This window comes from Lytechinus variegatus, chromosome 7 (genome assembly GCF_018143015.1).
Source record: "Lytechinus variegatus isolate NC3 chromosome 7, Lvar_3.0, whole genome shotgun sequence".
NCBI lineage: Eukaryota > Metazoa > Echinodermata > Echinoidea > Temnopleuroida > Toxopneustidae > Lytechinus > Lytechinus variegatus.
The window spans coordinates 13,959,861-13,987,044 of NC_054746.1; the positions used below are offsets into that span (position 1 = coordinate 13,959,861).

At 36.0% G+C, this 27,184-nt stretch overlaps 2 protein-coding genes across 2 annotated transcripts in view; one reads left to right on the top strand and one right to left on the bottom strand.

The window, feature by feature from the left end:
• Nucleotides 1-5,906: 5,906 nt before the first annotated feature.
• LOC121418497 (fibropellin-3-like) overlaps nt 5,907-27,184 on the bottom strand; it is a 33,069-nt gene continuing 11,791 nt past the window's right edge. Inside the window, exons 2-6 of the mRNA XM_041612404.1 lie at nt 25,784-26,048; nt 15,356-15,592; nt 14,112-14,240; nt 11,936-12,134; nt 5,907-7,567 (exon numbers count right to left, since the gene is read on the bottom strand). Coding sequence (XP_041468338.1) covers nt 7,438-7,567; nt 11,936-12,134; nt 14,112-14,240; nt 15,356-15,592; nt 25,784-26,048 — 960 coding nt within the window. The 3' untranslated portion in view covers nt 5,907-7,437. The remainder of the gene's footprint in view (nt 7,568-11,935; nt 12,135-14,111; nt 14,241-15,355; nt 15,593-25,783; nt 26,049-27,184) is intronic.
• LOC121418496 (putative nuclease HARBI1) lies at nt 7,627-9,656 on the top strand. Its single transcript, XM_041612403.1, has 2 exons — nt 7,627-8,377; nt 8,483-9,656. The coding sequence occupies exons 1-2, from the start codon at nt 7,965-7,967 to the stop codon at nt 9,471-9,473; spliced, it is 1,404 nt and encodes a 467-aa protein (XP_041468337.1). The 5' UTR covers nt 7,627-7,964; the 3' UTR covers nt 9,474-9,656.

The following is a 27,184-nucleotide window of genomic DNA, read 5'->3' on the forward strand; positions in this document are numbered from 1 at the left end:
AATTGTACCAGTATAATTGTGATATCATTTCAACCTGAAATTGCTCGTAAAATGCACCAAAGAAGACACAAGACAGCTAACAAATATAGCAAAAAAACACTACAATGTTTTATTCTCACTTCAATGAGCTTTACATCTTTGTACAGACTATGCGTAATAGAATCATAGATACAATACCATTCAAAAAAGAATGGAACAAAAACACACATAGTACTCTACATAATTTTATATAAGAAAACCAATACCTCGATTATGATGTGTGCCATTTATACAAAGACATTTTTAGCTTTAAAATATTCAGAAGATCTGAGCACCATAGAATATTTCATTTTTTTTTCATACTGGGTCCCATCATTGCATGAAAGTTACCATTATGGTAACTTTGCCATCCAATGGAAGGTTCAATAGAATCCTTGATTCTGATTGGCTGTTGATCATCGTTACCATGGTAGCTACCATTGGATGGCAAAATTACCATAATAGAAATTTTTATGCAACGGGGCCCAGGTTTGCCAACTCAACGGCTAATCCAATAATTCAATGTAAAAGGTAACCGATAAACTACAAATTATATTTAAACCCTTGTCTGTATATTGATTAAAAATAAAAACATTAAACTGAGCTAATGATAAAACTTAGTGGCACATACATTCTTCTTGGAATGAAAAATAAACAAAAACGACCATTTATCATTACAAATCAAGAGTGTTGGTGTCCTTCTGTACAACATATCTGAAAGACAAGAAACTTGATCAATCACATAACACAACATATCATTATGAAATATAATAAATTGAATTCTATTTTTCACATAACCTGATATATTCATTGGATAACACACACATGATGACTTTAATTGATACAAATTATGCTTTTACTCTCTCACTCCACTCTCGATCGCAATACATCTATATAATATATTTATAATCAGTATTTCAGTAATGAAATGATATTTTTAGAGAAATAATTATTAAAAAGCATTAAGGTTGTAACAATCATCAACCCCTCCAAAAATAATAATAGCAATAATAATGATGAATAAAACAAATAAGCAATTAAATCAATAAATGAATTTAGAAAAGAAAAAAATCAATCTAAATAATTATCAGTCTACAGTTAGAGAAGAATATTGAGACCAGGGGAGCGTTTCATGAAAGGACTTGTCAGACGTTTTATCCGACAAGTCCCATTTTATCCGACAGTTACCATAGGAACAGTGCTTATCAGCCAATCAAAATCTAGGAAAGATGTCAGATCTGACAACTTGTCGGACGAAAATGTTGATGAAACGGTCCCCTGTTATCAATTTTCTACATTTGTTATAATTGTCCCTATTTAATACTTAAATAATTTTCTGAATGACTTTGTCTATGAAAATGTTGCTTAGCTTTTAAGTCAGGAAAATGATCCTGCATAAATAATGGTATTTGCAGAGTTAAGACGTAAGTATTCAGTAGGTGGTTTCAGACCGCCTCGAAGTTCGTTAGTTCCAGGTATTCTCTTATTTCAGGAAATTTACCCCGATCAGAAAATACCAGGTATTTTGGTAATGTGAAAGCAAAGTACGCGTAATTTCCCCGAAAGAAAATACCCGCTAAATAGTAGGTACTTGGCAAAATTACGAGAACTTTCGCGGGGATTTTTCCAAGGTCGCAGGTATTTTGGCAATGTGAAAGCAATTTACAGGAACTTTTAGCCAAGCATGTCGTTGGGCGCGGGCACCGTGGGTGGCTGCTGGGCTAGTGATTTTGGATCTCGCGCCTTGCCTGCTTATCAGACCATGCTGCGCATGCTCGTAACTTCAGGAACTTATCCCGAAGCGTATGTTTCGTGGCGGTGATATTTAATGGGGTTTTTTTAGCCTAAAAAAGTTCTCGTAATTTAACAGGGATTCTTATGATCAAGGCAGTTTGAAACCACCTAGTGTTATACAAGAAATAATGATTTTTTTTATCATTTCTACCTTATAAACTTCAAGTTTTGCAAGTCATGTCTAAAAAAAAAAAAACTTTTTAGATTTTGACATGATCCAAATGAAAAATCAAGTGTTCCAACTACATAGTAATCCTTAATACAGTATATTCGTCAAGTGCCATTACCAACTACTAGACCAACCCTCAAGATATTAAAAGCCACAACTCAGTAACAATGTATAAATATTAAGTCCATTATATTTACCATTTAATTTTAGATGGATAGTAAGTTAAGTTGTATCCATGGCCTTGAGTAAGAAAAGGGATAATAAAAAAATTATTATCATCATTTAATAGTCCCCAGGTTAAACTACTGAACTTCACTTAAAAAAAGTTGAGGTGCAATAACTGCACCAAAAAAATACAAGGACAATTATTTATAATAAATCACATTGGTTCAACTATTATTTACCTCATTATTCATATATTCGTAATACATTATATACATGTCCTGAAATATTTTGTTTTCTTTTTTAAAAACTGTACAAGCCTCTATAAACACATTTATACAAATACATGGAGACTACAATAAAGGAATGAAAAATAGTGAGTAGCGATGTTGCCACACAATGAAATACATTAAAATGAACATTAAATAATTACAAGCACACCTATCATGTCATGGTATCTTAACAAAATATTTGCAACTTTGGAATATACCTCCATAATAAAGGGAAAGAATGAAAATGAGACCCCAATAATGATCAAATAATAAAATAAATGGTTTTTAACCCGATAACACACAGAATTTCATCAGTATATTGAGCAATATTACAAACTTCATGCATGTTCTGGAGGGGAATATACTACAATATGGATATTCATGGATTTCAAATTCTGAAACGGGATCATACGCCATAGAGGTCAAAGACAAAGGCGATATATGATTCACAAGAGAGATTCCGGTCTGTGAATGCACATGATGTGATAAGCATGCACCGTGATTTATATCATAAAAGTGCAGGAGTTCAATTGACATATCATTAAGTTTAGAGCATCAATCAAAATGTAAAAGCCCATAGTGTTTATAAAGCGCAGTCATTGTTAGGTCGCATTGGAATAAAAAAAAATGTAAGCAAAGCAGGTAGTACACTACGCCCGTCTCACACTATGCAATTCGTTGCAATCCGAATTCAAATTAATTGTGATAACATTTGATATGGATATTCCAACTATATTTACAGATCAGAGTTCAGAATAGTGGTAGCACAACTGAAATCAAAATTCAGTCCAGTTAGAGCCTCCCAGAATGAATAAAAACAAATTCAATTCCCAATCGTAATGACGCCATCACCGGCTGCGACTTAAAGCTGATTTTGGACTTTTCTCAGACCATAGGGCTTGCCGCAAAGTAAAAATCTGATTTTAGTTTTCCTAACAATGTGCCAAACTTTAAATAAAGTAATTTTACTTCCAGGAACTTTCATATTTATTGCAAAATGCGATCATACAACTGAATTTTAAGTGGGAATTTAAGTCATATGCCATCATCATATGAATTGCACAGTGGCAAGAAAAGCACATCTGACCAATTAGAATCCTTCTACCAAATGGCTCATCTTGTATATAGATAATTAAGTAATCATGAATAATAATGTTGTTGATCTAAGTAACAATCATATTCATGTACATTTACTAGGTTTCAAAGCCTTCATCAAACTATCATATTTCAGATAACCATTTTTCATGAACAGAATAAGGGATTTGCCCTCAAATTGGGTAAAATGTAAAATCTCATGAGTCATGTTATAAAAAGAAAATAATAAAAAAAATTGGACATTTTCTGAAAAATTGAAAACAAAATTATCATCTTCCACCCTTAGTGTATTAATGGCAAGTAACATGATAATGAAGTGGCACCTCATGATTGGCTCATAAGAAGTTTGATGAAAATTGGTCTTGATCCAAAGCTGGACGGCAACTTAAGGGCTCTCTATTGCTTCATCATAAAGTCAAACAACTAGATGGGTGTTTCATAAAACTGTTCATAAGCAATGTATGACTTTACGCCTGCCTGGTGACCTTTTCTGTGCTACATGCAACTGTGGTAACTGACTTGGAACCTCAGAACAAGCTCAAATCTTGTGTAAGGTCATCCGTAACTTTAAGAACAGCTTAATGAAACACCAACCAAATACCTGCTTACACTAACAGAAATATTCCTATCATATAGTCTTTATGTAGTACATTGCCACTTGGTCTTGACTTCACCCACATGGTCTAATTTAACTTATCTACAACCAGTACATATCTACGTGCCATTTGGTCCAATTGCCACTTAGTCATTACCTTTTTGTCTTATTTCCAATTAGTCTATAGCATTTCATCTAATATTTCATTGGTCTAACACCACTTAGTCTACAAAGGGCTGTCTGCACCAGCCCGAGTTTGAAGTAAGCACGCAATTTCTGATCCGGCAAATTATTCCGATCTGAACAATCTTGAGATTATTTGTAATGGAGACGCAATTACCGCGCTAGTTCGCTGGATTCATCTCGAGATTGCAATGCTACGTCAACTTGGGATTATTTGCAAAATAGTGTGCTATTTTACAAATTATCCCGCGAATTCACAGGTGCAGATGCACTTGGGATTATTTATTCATGGCGTCACACCATACATTGATGCCTCGCTTGAACATGAATCGCTGTTCTTGCTATGGTGGAGACAGGGTTTCTTGAATCTCGAGATTAATCATGAAGAGTGCCAATCAGGCTAAAATCTTAAGATCTAAGAGCTAAAATCTTAAGATCTCGGGCTGGTGCAGCACCACCTTATGACTACAAAAACTGCTTAGGAACAAACTTTTCATTTTCTACAATGCGATAAAGTAGACAGACTAGAAATTAGACCACATACGCCTTAGACTATTGTAAGTTCACTCAAGTGAGTATTAGACAAAGTGGCAATGGAACTTCATTGATATCCTGATTTTGAAATAAAACGTAGTAGAATTTGATGCTATTATTGAGACATAGAATGCCTTACTATGAAGTATTCAAAATCATTGTACAAAAAGCCATGTTCAAATCTGTGACCATGATATTATCCTTATCATAAAATAAAAGCAAATTTAATATACAGTCATAATGACATCATAGCAGTTGTGAGATTGGCAATAATTTGAAATTGATTTGGCCGTCACTCCAAAATATAGCCGTGCAATCTTCCAAAAGTGTTATATTAGTATTCATACGGTTAATTTGAACCTCAAATAAAAAACATGCTTTTCGTTCACATTTTCAAAAACTGAGTTGAATGTAATTTGTTCCGAAATGAGATAGTGTAATAGTTGTAAGGTGTGTGGTGGGCTTAAGACGATCTCAGATTTCGACCATCTGCTAGTAGACCAAGTATCTGCAAATCCTATATACCTATAAACAGTAAGAGACTATGGACAGTACATAAGGGTCTCATTCTTGTATCATCACTAATTTTTTTGGGGTAGTGAGGTGATTTTTGCATGATGATAAAAGCATACCTACACGATAAAAGTAAAACACAAAAATATGCCTATTGAATGCAATGTGTTTTCCCTTTGTGAATTCATTTAAACTATAGTTGACAATCTAATTTTTTAAAGGGAAAATAAAATTGAAAACTGTTGATTCAAATTATGCAAGTTTAAATTCATTTCCCTTATTTCATCTAATTTCTTGAAATGTCATCAAAGTTTAGGCAGGATTTTTGAAGAAATCATCAAATAAAATTCAACATCAATATCTGAGGCTTGTTTTAGCTTCCTAATATTTAAAAACTTAAATTCTTTGCACTGATTTTCATTAATCCACCATTTCACAATAGAATGAAAACTTTACTTAGTCTTCTCTTACATTCATAAATAAGAAAGGAATATAGCGACAGCTATAGCCTTGGTCCCATAAACTTCGCTTTATACAATTACAATCCTTACAAAGAACAATTGGCCTCTAATGGTTTTCAAATTATTTTGACTGTAAACACATTTACATTACAAATCAACAAACTTAAAGCATGATAGAGTAATGTAGTTAAAACAAGCACCAATGGAATATTTGTAATGGAATGCTAGAACATTTGAAAGTGTGAAATCTCTTTTTGTGTTAACAGATATTCTTGTATTTTAAGGAATGTTAATTAAAGAGATTGTTAGACAGTGTGGCTAATTCATAAGCAGCACCAAATCAAATGGGGAGGGGGGGTCAAACATTAAATTGTAATTACACAAACGTACTTCTTGAAATACAAATGTGAGGATTCACGTAGTCAGCCTTATGAGTAGATTCAACCCCCCCCCACGATTTCACGTTTGGAAAGGGGGGGAGGTCTCACATGGATGAGTGCCCTATAGCTATAAAAACCAAAATATTATAAAGAGAAGAATATATCCTTCCACAGACATACAAACTACATCAGAATGATCGGGGGCTCATTTCATAAAGTTGTTCAAAAGTTATGCACAAATTTACAGACGACGTGTCCCCCTTTCATTTGTGCTTAGTAAGATATATCGTTCTTCCCTGTTTTAACTTTCTACTTTTCAATTCAATTGAAAATAAGTATTAAATTGATTGTTGAAGACAAGAATTTGGTATGTGGGAACACAAATCAATGATAATCTGGGGGGTGTTTATCAAACAAAGATTTAAGTTTGACATAGAGTCACACTTATATTTCAGGTGCATGCAGTATATAATGCATCACCATCTTGGTCAGATTAGATTACATGCTAAATAACATGTGCACATAGGCATTTAAGTATGAGTAAGTTGCACTTAACTCTGTGTGAATCACCCCCTGAATTAGCATGTGAAAGGGTCACTAGGTAGACCATTCACATAGCTGTTCATTACTTACAAATGACCTTATTTATGACTGGTTACCTTTTCTTGTGAGAAATAATTTGCTCCTTCACATCCCCACTGCTTTCGCCTGTGCAGCCCCAAAATTATGGAATGGTTTGCTGTATGTAATTAGATTTTCTGCCGTGGTAGAAACTTTCAAACTTAGATTTGAAACCTATCTTTTCAATTAATTCCCATTCATTTTTCACCCTTTTCTAAATTTCTAAATTTGTTTTCAAGCATTTCATAAGCTCTTACTTACAGCGCAGTAGAATATATGCACATATTTTCTGCGCTATACAAATCAATATATTATTATCAAATGATACATCCCTATGTAGCTGACTTAGCACCACAGAACATGCTCCAGTCGTGCATAAAATCATTTGCAACTATAAGAACATTTTTATGAAAACACCCACCCGTTGTCTGTAAAGTCAAGCATAACTTCCAAACAGCTTTATGAAACCACCTCCCTGAAAAGCACATCAAAACTAAATAAAACCAACATATTCCAACGTTGCAACGGTATAAAAAAATGTGATAATCATCCACCCACAGACATGGTTACATTGGCAAGCACACAATAAATGATTATCTACACTATGATACAATCAGCTGAGGAAGTGTATGAGGATGCGTTATATCGACTTGGGTTTGAGCGAAATGAGAGGCTCGTCGACCTGGGCGTTATAGTTTAGGGACGTTAGTTCGTAGATAGCTTGAACCGATGGACGAGGTTTGGTTACACTGCTGATGTTGTAGAAAAATCTGTGAGGGTAAAGATAGAGAGACAACAATTGGATGAAAAAGGAATTGTTCCTGATTAAAGCCTAGGTCACATAGCCCGGCCGGTGTCCGGCATCGGTGGAGCTCGGTGGATTTTTGAGGTGTCGCCGAGCTCCCCTCATCGGTGGCATAGCTCGGTGACGTGACCGGGCTCCGTCCGGAAATCTACAGGCGACCGACCAAACACCGGCCGATGACCGTCCGGAGTCTGTCTCAAAAGTGGAGATTTTTTTCGGCCGATGTGGCAGCAACTACCGGCCGATGTCCGGCCGATGGTCGGCCGGACATCGGGGGGTATACGGCCGGTACCCGAGCAGGTTAAAGGACACCGTGCGATCACCGGCCGGGTTGTTAACGGGCTTCGAACACTGCCCGGCCGATGTTCGGCCGGTGTACCTCGGACTTGGGGGGCCGATGGTCAGCTATTCCATACCTGTATATATATGTCCACCCTACCTGGAATGGTCAGTTCATCACTATGGCTGCACCGAGAAGACTACGAATGGCGTTGTTAGAACACGAGCTAGCTCAGGCGAGGTTCCAGTACAACTTGGTCCTGGCAGCACTGCTCGAAGAAGCCGAGAGGGAGCGACAGAGGGCCGGCAGAAGAATAAGACGTTGGTGGGTGCGCGAGTGGATCCTACGCAGACCTCGTTTCGGCCAGTATGAGACGCTCATGAGGGAACTCGAGGCCGAGCACGCTGCCGACTTCAAATCCTACCTCCGCATGGTGCCACAGATGTTCTATGAGTTGCTTGACCGAGTTGGCCCCCGCATTGCCAAGACCACAACGTAAGTTTACACTTTATGAACCTACTGTCAAATTGTGCTGAAATGTCTTCCATCCATATTTATTCTAGTTTGATTTTATTCATATTTCACCCTCTTCTGTTGCAGGCATCGAACCCCCTTGGATCCTGGGCTGAAGCTGGCGATCACCTTGAGGTTCTTGGCGACCGGAAGCAGCTATCATGATCTGGCGTTCGCGTTTCGTGTCCCACACAACACCATCTCTCTGTTCGTCCCCGAGGTCTGTCAGGCCATCTACGACGAATACGAGGACGAGATGTGGGCCACTCCCCAGACAGAAGATGAGTGGCGCCCGGTAGCCGAGGGATTCGGAGACAGATGGAACTTTCCCCACTGTTGTGGCGCGATCGATGGGAAACATGTCGCCATCAAGAAGCCCCCCAAGAGCGGCTCACTTTACTACAACTACAAAGGCTTCTTTTCCATCGTCATGCTTGCAGTGGTAAACTCTGACTACAAGTTCATCTGGGCGGATGTGGGGTCACCAGGGTCGTATTCCGACGCCGGCATCTTTAACCGGTCGCGACTGGAGCCAGGTCTGCGTGAGGGAACGATCGGACTACCCCAGCCGGATCCCCTACCAAATGACGACCAGGACACACCCTACTACATGGTCGGAGACGACGCCTTCCCCCTACGGCCATACATGATGAAGCCTTACCCTCATCGGCACCTGAAACGGGACGAGCGGATCTACAACTACCGGTGTTCCAGGGCACGCCGTGTGGTTGAAAACGCGTTTGGTATATTCGCCAATCGCTTCAGATGTCTGCTAACAACCCTGGGATTGAGACCGTCGAAAGTTACCAAGATCGTCAAGGCCTGCATGACCCTTCACAACCTCATGAGGACTCGTTACCCCAACCTTCAGAATGCTGACCTCGACCGGGAAGATGAGCAGGGTCAGATCATCGCGGGTGCATGGCGAGACCAAGCCGTGCTCGAAGATGTGCAAGCTGCAGGGCACGGGCCAAGATTGACCCGACCAGGCAAAGAACTGCGCGCATACCTCAAGAATTACTTTTGCAGTCCTGCCGGGAGTGTGCCATGGCAAGATGTGGCAATAAACCAGCAGTAACTTGTGTCTAATATTGTTACAGTATACCGGATGCAGCCACAGACATTCCATTATTCTTCTCAGGACTTAACGCATTTTTGATGTGTTATACTTTCCATTATTCAGTATGTTGTTTGCAAATAAATCTGTTATTGGGTAATCTTAAAACATTGCCTTTGCTCTTTTTAATTTGAACACTAGTAATAAATGCCAAAAGAAATCAAACCTGTTTGAAAGAATAAATCAATATTAAAATACACCAGTATGAATAAGATGAGATGTGTGTAAATAATACAACAGCAACACATTCATTGTGATTGAATTATTTTTAATCAAAGAATAATCGTCATTGTATCTTTTCTTTCACCTTTAAAAACTAACCTTTCATAAAGAAAAACACTTGTATCAACCAATATGATTAGCTTTGTAATTTTGTAATAGGCTTCAAATGATTGCCCATTAATATGTTTTCACCTTTTAAAAAGTATGTGTTTTTTCATAATGAGGAAGGATCTCCATTGTTTACATATCAGATAAAGTCTTACGAAATATTAATTTTTACTTGAGTACTGTTTAACTTTTGATCTATGCAACTTTGTTAAAATTAACCAATTTTTATGGTGTGTTCTATAAAACCTTCTAAATGACATTTTCTTTCCTTCTAAATTAACTTTGTTTTACCTTTTGAGTTCTCAGTTTATTGCTCTAAGATGTTAAAAAGATAAAAACAATAAAGACAACGACAGAACTTTAGTTTTCATACCTTGGATGTTACCACATACACAATAAATATGGCAATAAACATAAACTGGCACGGGACACCGGCCGATACTCGGTCGTACACCGGCCGATGCGTATTCCGATGTGGTAAGGATGGGGCTGCGATGAGGGAGCTCGGTGAGAGCCCGTCGAATTTTTAACTCCGAAGTTAAATTTCGCCGAGCTGCCACCGATGCGGTTTTTAGCCCCAAACGCCGGCCGGTGACCACGGGAGTCCGGCCGGTGTCCGGCTAAAATCGCATCGCTGGCTCATCGGAACCTCATCGGCCGGGCTATGTGACCTAGGCATAAGCTGGAAGGGTTTACTGCAGATATTATTTTAACATAGATAGCTACTTGAAATTATAACGTTAAATGTGGGCAATTTTATAAAAATAATCAACCTTTTGGACGTCCAACCACCTTTTCTCAATACTTACTTCAGTTCACAAGCTAAGCTGCCTGAATCATGATAATTTTATATGAACTAAAAACAGAGACATGTGAATTTAGGGAGATTCCCAATATTTGAGAATTAAACAGACATTTTTCATGGAATTGCCTAGGGGATGAAAACTTACTTAACATTCATTCCTAAATGTGTGTACTATTACAAATTCAAATTTTACTGAAGAAGTAAACACTGACTTTTGCTGAAGAGATAGAAGTATTTTTATTGGGGACATTGTGGCAAAAGAGCATTTGTTTGGATAAAAAAAAAACATATTGCTTTTCTTCTTCTTCTTTTAAGAACCACGCTTCTTACACTACCTTAACCATCTGTTCAGATGAATTCATCAGACATATGACCTAACTCAACTCTGATTACAAATATAATCCAAAACAAATTAAGATTTGACATGAACTTTTGATCCTCTTTTTCTACAGAATTCTATGACATTGAATCAAAATGAATATAAACAAATGATAATAAATAAAATGTCTGAAATCCGAATTGCAAAAGAAAATTAAAACCAACTTGTTACTTTTCTAAAAGGTGGTGTATCTTGAACCCTGCATACAAGATTTGTTTACTACTTTGGCACAAACATATATGTAAGGCCAGTTACTGAGTGATTTTGAATGCTAACATTATTGTTACAGGCACTCAGAAATATGCATAAAAATGAGCAAGCAAATGCTTATGCTAATAAGTTCCAGCAATCACTAAGTGGATGCTAGCATTCTTGAGCATTTTGCTTGTGCATTTAAGTACTTGCTTGTGGTTTTTCAAGCTCCATAAGAGCAGCTTGAGTGTTTGCTTATCAGGACGTTCGCATTTTTTATCATGCTTATGCACCTGAGAGAGAACCCCAAGGTGTAACATTGCCAACATATATATGTTTTCTTACTAATAAGTGCAAACCAAATGCCAAATAAATAAATTTATAAAAAAAAAACCAAGTTAGTTTGAAACATCTGAGGAATACAGATGAAAGAAGCAATAATTTGCTCTGCCACACCTTTGCGTTCGAGTCCTGCCTATTCTGCGAGTCGTGTTTGCACCAGCGTGATGTCGCTATTGTTCAAACAGCTAGCAATTGCTTTCTGAAGTCAAGAAAAGGGTTCAAGCACTAGCAAAGGGTTATGCATATGAAATAAAGCAATTGCTGAAGCATGATCCTTTGCTTGGCTATCTATTGCTTGTGCTTGAAGCCAACTGCTTGCCAGAATTCACAATTACAAACAAACTGTAAAGTTATATTTTAAAGTCTTGTTCTTACCTGTCATCATCACCTCCTGCAACTGGCTGAATTTTCCTTGGATTCGTACCCTTTTGTAACCAGCACACACAGATGGCAATTATACTCATGGCGACCGAGAGCGCCCCCGCTAAAACACCGATTACAATGTAATAATTGTGCTGTTGAGGACCATTATTGGAATGATGTGGTGCATCGTGCTCAATAAATGATTCCGGAACTGTGAAATCAAAATTACAAGAGAGTTAAAATTATTGTCAAGATCTGTGAATAAAAACATAATGTAGGATAATGTCTGTTCATGACATTGTTGGAAATATTCAATGTAATAATTAATAATAGTTACACACAATTCTTAGAATGCATAATACCATATACAAGTATGAAACTGCCTAAGTCAAATCTTTTTGAATCACAGAAATCTGTTTGCTTCAGGAGAAATTCAAATTTGAATAGGTATATATAACACATGTTTTTAATAATCTGGTCTAAAAAATTGCTTCAACTTGGGTGATTATGAGATTAATGGAAGGGTGACTCAGGCAGAGTGTTACCTTTGCTTCATGGTTTATGTTTGCGCAGAAATTTAGTTTTTTAGAGTTGGCCCTCGATATCATGGGGAAGGTTGTTCCATAGTCTTGGTGCCATTTTCTCAAAAGCTAACTTAAAACATGGAATGTCATATGTTTATCATACATTGCTCTCAATTTCTAAACTGCAAATATCAGACCACTTTTATCATCTTGTCAATGAATGTTTTAGCATTTCTCATTTTTCTAACCAATTGAGAAACTCAGCAAATCACCAACACTATTTTAGATTTATCACAGCTCAGTAATTACAATCTGAATTAGTTGGGTGCAGAAAAGGTCGAGAAAATAATGAAGTACATTCATATCTAGCAGATTATCCATCTTAAATTGAAAATTTATCGACTTACGACAGACTATACTCAGACTCAAGTTTAAATACATCAAATCTATCCATTTTGATATATGTACAGCAATTAAGAATGTCATGAATAAATACATATATATGACAGGATTCACAGAATATAGGGAACTACTGGTAAATCCCAAACAGAAGAGTTGAAAATGGCATAAAAGGTTTTATCATCAGAAAAAAAGTGAATCTACATGAATTATCAACTGCGCTAAAACTAAATTTATGTCTCCCTTATTGCCAGAACTGAAAAGTTTTGAACACTAACTTCTAAATTTTCAAGAAACTTTCATCATCTAATCAGATCTTACCCTATGCATTCATGAACAAGGATTAATTCCAAGTGATTCACTAGAAACGAGCCATGACCTCTAGGAACTTTGACCTTGTAAACCCAAATTAAGATCAGATCACTGTGACTGATGCATACATGAGCCAAATTTGAATTTGACCTATGAAATCATTTTTTGAAATTTGTATGTGTAATATTAAATGTGACCTTTGATCCAGACATTGTGTTAACCCAAGGCATTGAAGGTGATTGCCTCGGTGCGCATCTCAACTACCTAATTGTCCTAAAAAAACTGCCTTTTAATGACAGAGGTTAAAAAGACATTGCTTTTCCCTCACAACAGCTTACTTCAAGGGCTGTTTTGACCTTTGAACTCATGCCTCTAAATCGCATCAGAGCCCCGTCTTACAAAGAGTAACAATTGATCCGATCAACCTAAAGTATATGGAAATCCATCACTGACATATTTTTTTCTTTGGGAAAAATTTGCACAATCTCCTTTGAAAACAAAAGAGGCATACAGAATTGTCAAGAAAACAGTGAATGTATGAATATATATCATATTTTGAAAATATTTTGAACAAACATGTATTTCAGATGTTGATGTTGGCTTTCCATAGTTATGGTTGTCCAAGTAATTGTCCAAATACCCCTTAATCTGGATGGGAATCAAGATATGTGGGACCTGTTACACAAGACTTCACAATCGATTGCACAGTTGATTACTACCGTTCATTGCACATGATGATAAAAGCAATCAATCACCCAAAACAACCATGCAATCAGTCACTAAGATTCGTGCTACAGGGCCCTAATCGACAACTGCTCCATTTGGACATCCAAACAACAGATGCAATTATATCGATATTTGCAGGGATATATAATAATATATAAGGCCAACAAACATTGATTTTAACCACACCCCGAGATATTATTTGCTAAGAGGACAAGCCGATGACTTACTCTGACAGTGGGCGCCTTCAAAACCACCTGTACACAGACATCTGTAGGAATTAACTTCGTCCCTGCAGCTCCCGCCATTTAAGCAAGGCATCGATTCGCATTCGTTGATGTTGATTTCACACTGAACGCCTAGGGCATGCACAGAAGAACAAAGGAAATTAGTTGGGAGTGGGGTAAACAAAAATGCTGGCTACCTGACGATTTCAGACAAAACTACAGAAGAGTTTTTGTTTGATCAACAGATGGGTAGGACAAAATCCACTGACTGTTCCACTAAGAGTTAAACAAAGCACTTAAATAACCAATTGCATACAATATTTATGGTCTGTCTTTTGCTTTGGTAAATACACAATATGTGTCCATCACTATTCAAATTCATGTGTTTGCCATAAAAGATTTATGATGTGGAGACGATGAATAATAATGTGTTTTCCAGGATAAATTTTGTATGAAAAATCATTTTACTTGAATGCCTGATCAAAATGAAATATCCCTGTGTCTTTTTCTTTTTTATATCAAATAATTCAAATTCAAACAAAGGACTGAAAATTTCATTTCATAATCATTGAATGTAGCTTTCTGATCTCCAGTCCCTAATTTCTAAAGATAAATGAAAGAGAGCCCTTAAAAAAACATTGCATAGAGAGGGACCTAGATATGAGATAATGCCACTTTTGAATTCTAATGGTTGGAAGAATCATTCCATGGCCACTGTAATGTTCTATGATTAAAATGTTAGATTATACTGAAATATAGTTCACATTGTTGACCCTATACCTGTAGAAGCCTTAGCCGGTCTTTAATGCATTTTCATAATAATCATACCATGCTTTAGGGGACTTTTTGTATTGAGTAGTCATCAAAAAGGTTATGAGATAAATTCCAGTTGAACAAAGGTCCTTTAGGCATGACTTTAGACATATCCATCTCATTTTGAGACAGCCTCTTGGCTATTTTTCAGCAATTAGATAAACTCGCAACATCAGTTTAAGAGGGGAAATGTAATGTTCTAACTGTACTTTGGAATAACTGCCTATAAGATGTATGATAACGTAATTACTCAATTTCTTGTGAAGGGTTCCTTCTCATGCTTGCTAGGGAACTTTTCAAGATGTATCTTGTCGGTGATATCCACTGACACTTGTTATAAGCTACTGAAATCCTTGTATCTGATTGGCTGAAAGCAAGTTTGTCAGTAAATACTACTGACAAGCTGTTCCATTTTATCTCTCCCTCGATCTTACCTGTAAATCCATGTCCACAGACGCATGAATATGTGTTTCCCTCATCCACACACACTGTTGAATTATGACACGGGCTTGATTCACAAAGGTCCACTTTGGTTTCGCAGTGTTCACCCGTGTAACCGGGGCCACAATCGCACCGGTAATCATTGAGTTCATCCACACAGAACCCTCCATGAAGACAGGGGCTGGATACACATTCATTATACTGGATGTTGCATGTGACTCCTGTGTAGCCTGCAAAGAAAGAGAATTTATATTATTCAAATTTTCATTAAGATGTTCAAAAGGTCCTGCAATATGATATATTTTAGCAGCAAAAAGATAATACACACATCAATAAGTTCAATTTCATCAACAAAAGAAAGAATCACAACTGAAATGTTAATTGTCTATTACCTTAAATCAGTCTAAACTATTAAGAAAATTGACTTTAAAAACATAAAATACACAATCATTTACAAGGAAAATAATTTGCAACTACAAATATCACTGCTTTTTCTGCTTCCTACTGGTATGAGGAATAATGTGAAATAGGGGGTGACATTTAAAGGAGAAGGATAACAGAAAAATGATCTAATCAATATTTCTCACCAAATTATTTATACTCTCTTGACACAGACACAATATGATTATTAAAATGAATAAAATTTTGCATTTTTTAATTGATAATCACAAGTACTGACTTTATATCAAAGAATTTTGAAGATGGAGTAATGTTGGAAAATTACCACTTAGGAGAAAAATATATAAAGGAGAATAAATTCAGTATTAATCACACTCTCTCACAAAATTATTCTTATGATTCCCATTGACATTGACACATTATTGTCATTAAAGTGAATAACAGACTTGTTACAGATTTCATCAATATCTATGAAACAGATTTATATTGGAACCCCCCCCCTCTCTCCCTCTCTATACAAATAGAAAAAAATTTAAATTTCATGTTGCTCACCTTCTTCCCATCTTCTTACCATCTCTCTTACCTAATCTACCCCCCCCCCCTTCTGTGATATTTATGGTGTCCTCAAAAAAAGTTTTGAATTAATATTGGAGAAAATCCTATATCCTGTCTGTACTTGGGCACTTTGTACTTTGCTCTAAATCATTGCTTTGGACAACGTATCATTTATCATTTCCAAGGCTGAATGCTCTTCAAAAACAGGATGGACTTGAGCATGGTGGCTTTTGAATGCAAATTAAGCATCCAGACATCGGAAACATGCAATTGAATCTATTCCCAATATCTGGGACATGAAATATCCTGCTCCAGTTTTGCTAATCATCCCCGCATCATCGAAACAAAGCACAGCAACAGAACGCATCGCACCAATGTATCCTAGGTTTCGTATGACACGTTAATATGTCCATCATCATGAAGAAGATTTTCTACAAGAGCTGAAGCCCTAATCAGAAAGTAATCCCCAGATCCATAAACACCACATGGACATCCATTGGGGGGTGGATGACGGTTGAAAAGCCGTCAAAGGGAAAATTAATCGCTCGCAGCAATAGCGAGAGAGTAATGGGCCACATTTCCTAATGAAAACAAACACTGCAGATGCCCTGCTATGTTATTGAACCCCAGATCGTTCTTCACACACACGGCCCATTCTGGTCATGTGAAAAACCTAATGAGAATGACACTATACAGCATGGATTACTATATATGGGGCTACAGGGTGAATGAACATGAGAATGACTTTCATCCGATTTCAAACAGTAACCTAGCTTTCTTGTAGAGAACAGGAAATTACTTGCTTTAGCTTTGCAGAACAATCTTTAATGGCTGAACCTCATTTTAAATGTAATGAGTTAGTACAGACTAAGGACTCTTTCTAATGGTGTCATTTTCCCTACATTACTTTTATCATTCTCTTACCAGAAATAAAGCACTGCTCTCAGTTGATACAAGAGAGCCTTTAAAACATAATATGCTTAAAGAGGAAGTTCACCCTGACAAAAAGTTTATTGTAAATATAGCAGAAAAAATAATAAAAGATATTGCCGAAGGTTTGAGAAAAATTCATCAAATAATTAAAAAGTTATTAGAATTTCAATTATTTGATTTGTGACGTCATATGCGAGCAGCATTCCTACATAGCGAATGGTAAAATATCAATGAAATGTCATTTTCTCAGAAAATTGAAAATGGTTTTCACTGTAACTTTGTATATCAATAGACAAATCATTTCACATCCGATCATGAAAAGAAAACAAAATTAAGTCATCAGGAACCATACAGAATTTGAAATTCATACATTTTATATTACATAACACATGGGGCAGCTGCTCGTTTATGACGTCACAAATCCAAAATTTTGAACTCTAATAACTTTCTTACTCTTTAACGGATTTTCCTCAAACCTTCACCAATATTTTTTATTATTTTTTCTGCTACTTTTACAAGAAAGTTTTCTTCAGGGTGAACTTCCCCTTTAAAAGCAACTATATAATGTCAATGTTAGTCTATCTGAGTAAAATATTCATGATACTAAATAGGTTCATTATTGCGGATTGAAATAATCGCTAGAGGGTATTCATTTGTCTCGCAATCTACTATGGTCAACAAGGAAATTCGTGATCACTCTCGCAAAAAGTGTTCACTGGCTTTCTAGGAAATTCGTGATCACTCTCGCAAAAAGTGTTAACTAGCTTACAAGTTCACGAGCTTTCGAGTGCCGCTGCAACTATTTATCAAGTGACACATAGTAGATTGCGAGACAAATGAATACCCTCTAGCGATTAAAATATTCATGGTTTGATGTAAAATGACAGTCTGAATCAAATGTTCTTTTTTTCAGGATTTTCAAAGATCTTTAAAGCAATAGAGAAATAAATTAATTATCATTACATATGTTTATAATCAAACTAACCTCCTCTATAACTTTATCCTCTATGACTTGAAAATTAGAAAGTCAGAAAGAAATATACTAAAGTACATCTAAACAATGAAAACATTTAAGAAAAAAAGTTGGTTCTCAGTTGCCTACTTATTTATTGCATAAAATGTGCATTATGAAAATAAATTAAATTAAGATGTAGATTTTTTTTAATGAAATGTCATAAAACTGTCTGATTATTGCATCTTGGAACACGCTTTTTTTTTTCACGCTTAAAATCACATCATATCCGTAAAGGGGAATTTGAGAGAAAGATATGGTGCACTCGCCAAAGTGAGAGAGGAATGGGAGATGTGTATATTGAATGTTGATCTTGGACTATATTTATCACATGCTCAGGCTGTCACAACATTATCAATAAACTGCATATCACCGAACATTATTGCAATAGCCATGCTATTTGCCCAAAATTGAATGTGAGAAGATTCAGGGTAATAAATAGGGAGGCCTCTGTATGTCATTATCATATTTCTAGACAAGAGTTGGCATGACTTACATGTGTATGTGCCCCACCTTGCAAATTTGCAATGGCTGATCACAAAATCTCAATTAGTTGAACAAAAATACTTTTCATACTCTTTAAGAGCAATTTATAGATTTCGGGTATAATATCCCTAAATTTTCAGCAGAGCAATAGAGTGAAATTGTCTGACATGAAATTCAAACTCTACTCATGCCCTAAACTAAATTGTGCAGAATTTAACACAAGGCAACGAAAATACTCATCAAAAGTCTGAAGATCCATATATAACTTTCCAAACATCAAGAACCATTACCTCAATCAATAATATCTTATAGAAAAAAGTAATAGTATCAGTTTTATGATCAACAAGTTTTGATATTATTTCCTACTACTTTTATCATTATGACTCCCACCCCTAATGCCCCCAACCCCCTTTTGAACTGGTTCATATTTGATCCTTACCCCAAGTGCGCTGAAATTTTGAACATTTCACACTCTGAAATCTACAATAATGTGATTGGCTACCTAGATCTCACGTTCTAGGCAATGTCGCGCACGACTCCCTCTAAGCACGCATCACCCTATCCCTCTTCTCACTAATGAAAAAGAAATCAAATCTGGCAGGTTATTACCAACGAATAGCAGCAGAATATCCACTTGAAAACAATCTCTTACATGGTCTCTCAAAATGTTATTGTCGCAAAATCCCCTGATATCACGTTTTTTGGCGGGTTTTTGTCTGGATGGAAGGAGGTGCAAGAGTTGAAGTTTGTTAGCCATACATTGCATTAGATAGATGCAATATTGATATCGGAGAAGTATGAGATTTAGAGTATCTAGGCATTACCATCCCTTCTAAGAAACCCATCCAGGTAACATTACAGAGAATGTGATGTTATCGATTGAAAGAAAATATCATTTTGTGTAATGTTTTGTCTTCTTTCCGTATCCCAAAGGGATACGTGATACAATGCATATAGTTTCTTCTGGCCCTCAAAATCCATCATGAAGAAAGTGAGAGAAAATAATTTGATACTTTTATCCTTGCTAACTGAGGATTGTAAGTCAAAAGCAGAAGGAAAGAAAATGTTCAAAAACAAATGATCCAATTGCAGAGTTTTCAAACTGCACTCTTCCTGTACGGCCTTGAAATCTATTCAAGCTGCTGAATATATTTCCATTTACAACAAACCTGTGACTTGATTTTCACAATTCCCCCAAAATACATCAACTTTGAATTCATGAAAATATGGCAGTGCATTGCTTTTCTGATTGGGCAAGTCAATCGTCTTGCCTTTATCCCTCAGATAGAATGTTCTCATTTTGGTCGTGATCAATTCTGAAATGGGCTATATATATCTCATGCATCTTGAAAAAAAATTGACCAAGATTATAAGTTTGCAGAAGATGCACTTTTCGCATCCTGTATCAGATATAAACGAAAAAGGGCAATGGCCGCTTCAGCAATGAGGTAACGTCCATGAAGTTCAAGAAGGTTTCTCCCTATTCCTCTGTCAAAACAATACCCTCACATAAACATACATCGTATACCATCTGGGACCAGTTTCATTAAATTTACTATTATCATATTGCAATATCACAATATTGCAATAAAGTTAAAACCTCCTGAAATCCTTCAACCTGATTGGCTGATAGTAAACTTGTTTTAGAAATGGTTGTGTGTTAATTCATAACAAGTCTTTCATGAAACAGGACCAAGATCAGACGAGGGAGTTTCATGAAATGACAAGGGATTCATATAGATACATTTTTCTGTATCTTCTATAGTAAATAATAGAATTCTCCTTTTCAATGCCAAAAGCCATTCTCTTAAGTTGTTTCTCAGTCTTGCAAGCTTAAAATAAAAATGGATATATCATGCCTATTGTTTCAATAGGGGAAGAATCAAGACTGTAAGATGGATTTTAGTGAACACTGCAGCCTGATTCATAAAACTTTTTACCTGAGAAAACTCCAGTAAAAACTGAAAACTAAGTTTAGTCTGATTTCTGCCATTGCCTTTAACACAGGGCAAAAACTCCGGTAAAAATACCTGAGTTTTCTCAGGTAAAAAGTTTTATGCAACAGGCCCCTGATAAAATAATTTAGGAAAAAAATCTTCCTTTGCTAAACCTTTGAACTTTCTGTCTAAAAACTGTTGGGTAGTTTGTCTAGCTTTAACTTAATTATTCAAGTTCGAACTTTGCAAGTCACACAATTTAATTGAATTCTCCCAAACAGTGACCAAATCAAATTTGATTCTCTCTGAATTCATCTGTAGCAGACATGGGGTTTTAAAGAAAATGTGATATTGGATCGCAAGCTAGTGCTTCTCAACCAGAAGCTAGCTTTCCCACTTCTTTTTGCTGGAACAGCTATCAAATCCTTGAAATCTAGCATCCAATTTGACTTTGTCATTGTGAGAAGATGTAGTACGATATAAAGGGTGCTTGTGAAATGGGTATCATGGCCTCTGTAACATGACCGATTTCCAAAACACCATGTTGGTCCCTGGGGTTTCGCCTTGAGCAGATAATTGTGGCTCCAGCAAACAACCTTTCACAAACTCTATCAGCATGTAGCAAAAGGTGTATGAGTACTACAAGGATACAAGTCCCAACTATGACAGATTCACACCTTAAGAATTGTTTTAACCAACTCCAAAGTTGGTAAGTTGTTTAAAATATGAACCTAGCAACTTTTTAGTTAAAATATTCCAATTCATTTTGCATGCTTCTTTGTTTTAGACAATAGTTGGTAGATTCATATTTGAACCAACATATAGATTGGTTAAACATTTTCTGACAGTGAAGTACCATCTGCTGATAACTTGGCTTGCAGAAGGGCGTTAGGATTTACACATATGTTGATTCCCATTACTGATGGTCTAGCAAAAGGGTGTTTTACCTACTGCACACACTACATTTCACATAGCATGCACTTGAGTCAACACCCTTGTGCAAGCCACCAAGAACTGAAATTTGAAAATACTGACAATTCTACTGCTCTTCTGTCAAGGATATATCATTTCTGTTCTATCATTTGAAAGTAATTGGGTGACATCTATGGGTGACACTCACACACTAATTGGATTACACTTAACTCATCATAAGTGAGTTTTCTTGACAAGTGCCATTAAAAATGAGAATTATTCCTCTGATGGCCATATACTCCTACACATCGCTATGGACTGACCAGGAGCCAGGGATAACATGCAGTAATAGGATCATATCTTAGAAATTCTGGGACTACTAAAAACATAGTGATTACCTGTGCACTCTATAATACTACCGATATCAAGATTGGGTAAAACTTCTTTTTAAACTCCAATAAAGATAATCTTTTTGAAATGTTCTAATTGTAATTTTGTTCGTTTTCACTGTTGGGTTATTTGTAAAAACCATGGTTTGATCTGTTGTTTGATAAACTATTGATACACAAAGTTAAATTAAAAAAAAATTAAAGATCAAATACACTTTTTAATTGTTTTTGCAGTCTTAAAAGTCTACAAAATTTAAACACAACAGTAACAAAGGTGATGCCGTATATTTTACCCACATTATCACTAAATTGTAATTCAGAACTAATGGATATTATCCAAAAGCAAGAGTAAAAAGTGAACAAAGCACAAGTACAAGAAAATCTGGAGAAAGTAATACATTATGAAAATTCGGATACTAAAAGATTTTCCAAAGATGATATGGACTTTTATCCCAAACGCTTAAGGAGAAACACTTATTTTATCAGAAATATGATAACTGATGAAAATGTCAGAAGTTGCTGTCATCAATCAAGTTAAAATCAGAGTCAATCTATCAAGCATCTCAAAACTAGCAATGTAAGAAGTCAAGTCAAATATTTCTAATCAAATTTCAGATGTTTTTTTTTCTTTCTGTGAGATTATTGATGGACACGAAGCAACCTTTGAAGACGAGGATGACTTCAAAGAAACATGGAACTGAATCTCTTTCATTCACTTGACCTTTCTTGGGGACAATTCTCATCTAATTTAGGAAGCAAAGAAAAACAAAATATTGTCGAGACAGTAATAACCAACCATCGGGGGAAAGAGGAGAGGCTTTCTGCTTGAGTTACTTGTGTGGAATTTACAAATCTAATAGTAGCATTCAAGCAAAAGATTGTTGCTGAGAGGGTCCTTCGTTATATACCTTCAAAGTTCAGAACTGAGCATCCATCATTTTCCTTGAGACTGTATATTAAAGTCCTTAAGTTTTCCATTTTCTAAAATGCAAATTCCACACTTTGCAGTGTTTTTACACATTAAATTCTGTGTTGTTTGGAGACAAAAGGATAAAAGTGTACAAGTTGTAAATAATCAAAATCTTTTACGAAACCTTTCAAGTTCTATGCGAACATGCACTGCAGTGTGTAGGAAAGTATACAGTAGAAAAGTACAGAGAAATAATGTTAGAGGACAATAATGTAAAGTTTATCATTGGGATAACAATCTGTCAATATGGTCATCTGACATTGGCTCCTTCAAAATCATGTTAAACTTTGTCAAATGCAGGATTATGATTTTAATTATAGCCGGTTACCATCAGCTTAGAGAAGATTAGTGATTAATTTCAGGAAACAAATTTTTGACTGATCATATAAATATCTAATTTAATTAATTTTAGGATTGCCAAAATGTTTTGTTATATTAAAACAGATTTTAGCATAGACTAATGTAGAATTCGAAATTGTGCAATTGTTGCAAGATCACACTCTTACTAACAATCTATTCCTTGGGTGTATCTTTAACATCTGAACTGTACATAGACTAATCTATTTAGAGCAGCATAGGGACAAATCAGCTAGGAGTCTGAAAATATGGCAGAGGTCATACCAATCTTGTTATTATTCATCGTCACGATGCAATGGAATAGCAAAATATTGTTATGAAATGTACCACCATAGCTTGAAAGTTGTATGAGTGACTCAAGTTTCCTCTACTAAACTTTTTAAAACAAACTTAACAGAAAACTTTGCCGTCTCTTATTTGAAATTTGTAAATAGCTAACAATTAAATAGATATTTATATCAAACTAATTGTAGCAGTACATGCACTCACCCCATGAATGATACCAATAATAATGATAATAATAATATAAATAGCAATAATAATGATAGTAGAAATGGTTATTCTACTGAAACATGTTTAATTCACTTGCTGGATTTTGTTAGGAATGAAATTTCCGAAGGCCGTTATGTTGGAATGGTTCTTCTTGACTTACAAAAAGCATTCGATACGGTTAATCATGAAATACTCTTAAAGAAATTAGAAGTGATGGGTTTGAATTTAGCATGTTTAAATTGGTTTAGGTCTTACTTGACAAATCGCCGCCAAGTGGTATCCATGCAAAATGTACTCTCATATTCTATGCCTATAAAGTGTGGAGTTCCTCAGGGGAGCATATTAGGTCCCATTCTTTTTATGTGCTATATCAATGATATGTGTATTTGTGTTAATGAAAGTAAATTACTTTTATATGCAGACGACAGTGTTTTACTCTATTCTGATACAAGTCCTAAGCTGATCGGTGAAAAACTTAGCTTAGAATTATCAAATTGTGTTAAATGGATGACAGATAATAAGCTTAGCTTACATGTTGGTAAGACCGAAAGTATTTTGTTTTGTTCGCGGGCTAGGTCTAAGCATACAGATGATTTCAATATATACTATAACAATCAATTAATTCAGAGACAGAATTCCGTGAAGTATTTAGGCCTGATATTAAATAGTGATCTCTCATGTACATCTATGGTTGACTCTATTGTCAAAAAAGCTAATGCTCGCTTGAAATTTCTATACCGGTATCAAAATTGCATGAATACGAAATCCAGACGCATTTTAAGCTTTTCATTAATACAGTGTTTATTTGATTATGCAAACGCAGCATGGTACTGCAGTCTTGGAAAGGTTGATCAAAAAAAGTTTAGAATTATTCAAAATAAGATTGTTAGATTTATTACTTGCTTACACCCAAGAACACATGTTGGGAAGAATGAAATCGAAAAAGCTGGCCTTCTTCGCATAGACTTGAGGTCGCAACAACTTATACTTCACCATGTTCATAAAATTTTCTATTCAAACGAATATCATTACATCTCAAAAAACTTTACACAGTCATCTAATATTCACGGGCATGAAACAAGAAATAGTCTGTTTAACTTTGTTGTACCTATGAGAAAAGGTCAAATTGGCAACACATTTTATTATAATGGTATACATTTTTGGAATTCCCTCCCTAATCATGTTAAATCGGTTAAGACTTTTACACAATTTAAAAGAGTATTGAAACAACACTTAAAGATTGTCCCCACTCTGTAATGTTAAATATTCTTTCTAATTTCATGTGTATATCATGTAGTCTTATATATAACTATTTAGTTATGATTTATTTTAATAATCAACTTGTTTTACATTTTATCATCATCTTTTGTTGTTTGCGTGAAAGTTTGATGTCAAACTTATTTGTACTTTTTCATATCTTAGGTTTTACGATTCATGAATCTTGTATTAGTTACGATGCATTTAGCGCTATTTAAAAACTGATTATAGTATAATTTTCATATGTAACCTAGAAGTAATGATCGTTTACTCAACATGTTTTACAACTATTTTAATCATATTTTGCGTAAATGGTTTTCATGGCAAACTTATTTGTTTTTGTCTTTTTATATATTAAGTTTTACAATTCTTCGTGTTATTTTAGTGGTCTAGACTTAATTGATGTAGTTTGTAGATTTCTATAGGTGTTTTTCATATATGTACATTGTTGTCAATTACTGATGTAAGGACCCCATTGGAAATAAGCCATATCGGCTTTCATGGGCAATCCTGTCAAGGTATACACTACTGTTCATATTTTCATGTACTTGTTCACAGTTACCTGACAAATAAAATCAATCAATCAATCAGTAATAATAATAATAATAAAATCAATAATAATGATAATTAGAAAATAATAATGGTAACAATTTGAAGAAATTTGTGAGAAAGTATGCATTTTAGTGGGTGCTCGCATATATATGTATTCAAGTAACACATACCTGGAACGCAATAGCACTGGAATGTACCGGGTCTGTCCACACATACGCCATTCTCACAGGGATTGCTCTGGCATTCGTTCACTTCAACCTCACAACGCACACCACTCCGCCCCTCAGGGCACTGGCATTCGTAGTCGTGTCCCCCGAAACCTTGTCGAACATCGACGCACTGCGCCTCCCCGACGCACTCGTGGCTTGCACATCCATCCAGTTCCTCGCAGTAAGCACCTGTGTAGCCATGGCAACAGCTACAGGTGTAGTTGCTCTGGAGGGAGAATGAGAGAACATAGAGAAGACATGTGAGACATGGAATCACATAATGGAAGGGGGTAGGGGTGGAAGAGGTGGTGGGGGGGTGAAATTGGAGAGGTGGGAATAATTGGGTTGATCTAGAGATTGAATGTGAACAGGAATCCACTCATTGATTGAAGAGAGAGAATGAGAGAGAGAGGGGGGGGGGGGGAAGAAAGAGGATCAGGAATGGAAGAGAGCGGTGAAGGGGGGGTAAGAATAATCAATTTGATCTATCAGGGAGTGGAAAGAGATTAATTGTGAATATGAATCCACTCACTGATGATGACAGGGAGAGGGAGGTAGGACGGGGGAGGGGTTAGGAGAGGGAGGTAGGACGGGGGAGGGGTTAGGAGAGGGAGAGAGTGGTGGAGTGAGAGGGCGGAGAAGAACGAGGTTCCATGGCAATTGCTCCAGCGACAATTGATCCAATGGAAAATATGCACATTAAGCCAAACATTAAAATCTAACCTCGAAAACTAAATAAACCTAGTGACTTAAAGCTAAATGATAGTATTTGCAGTAAAACACAGATTTCGTGAGAAAGTCTATAAAACCAAGGTTAAGTATGACTATATCATCGTGGATCTAGATATGGTACAGTTACATAAACTGAACTTTGTGAAATCATAAAATCTAAGCTGAAATACGATCACACTGAAGATCGCCAACACAGATAGGCACACGTGGGACAGTGTATTATTATTGCTGAAATAAAGACCCGACGGAAGTGACCGAATCCACGCTTATTTTGCTTATTTCTCAGCAAGTACACAATTTCTTCCAGAATCCTTTGGCACATATTTTTTATTCATACAAACAGACACTTGGGTGGCCATTATATTAGATTCTGTAAAAAGTCATTTTGAGATCGTTACCAAAACTGGAATTTATCTTTAACATTATTTTTTTACATTATTCTGAACACCCCCAAAACCCTATTACAATCCTAACTCTGACCCTATGCCCTCTGAGATATAAAGACCGAAGCAAATATTGCAGGAGAAAATGTTGTGTCATCTGATGGATGGGGTAAGGGTTGAAGACATGGATAAAAATAGGAAGAAAATGATTGGGATATTGGGATAAAAGCTATCAATGTAATGGGGT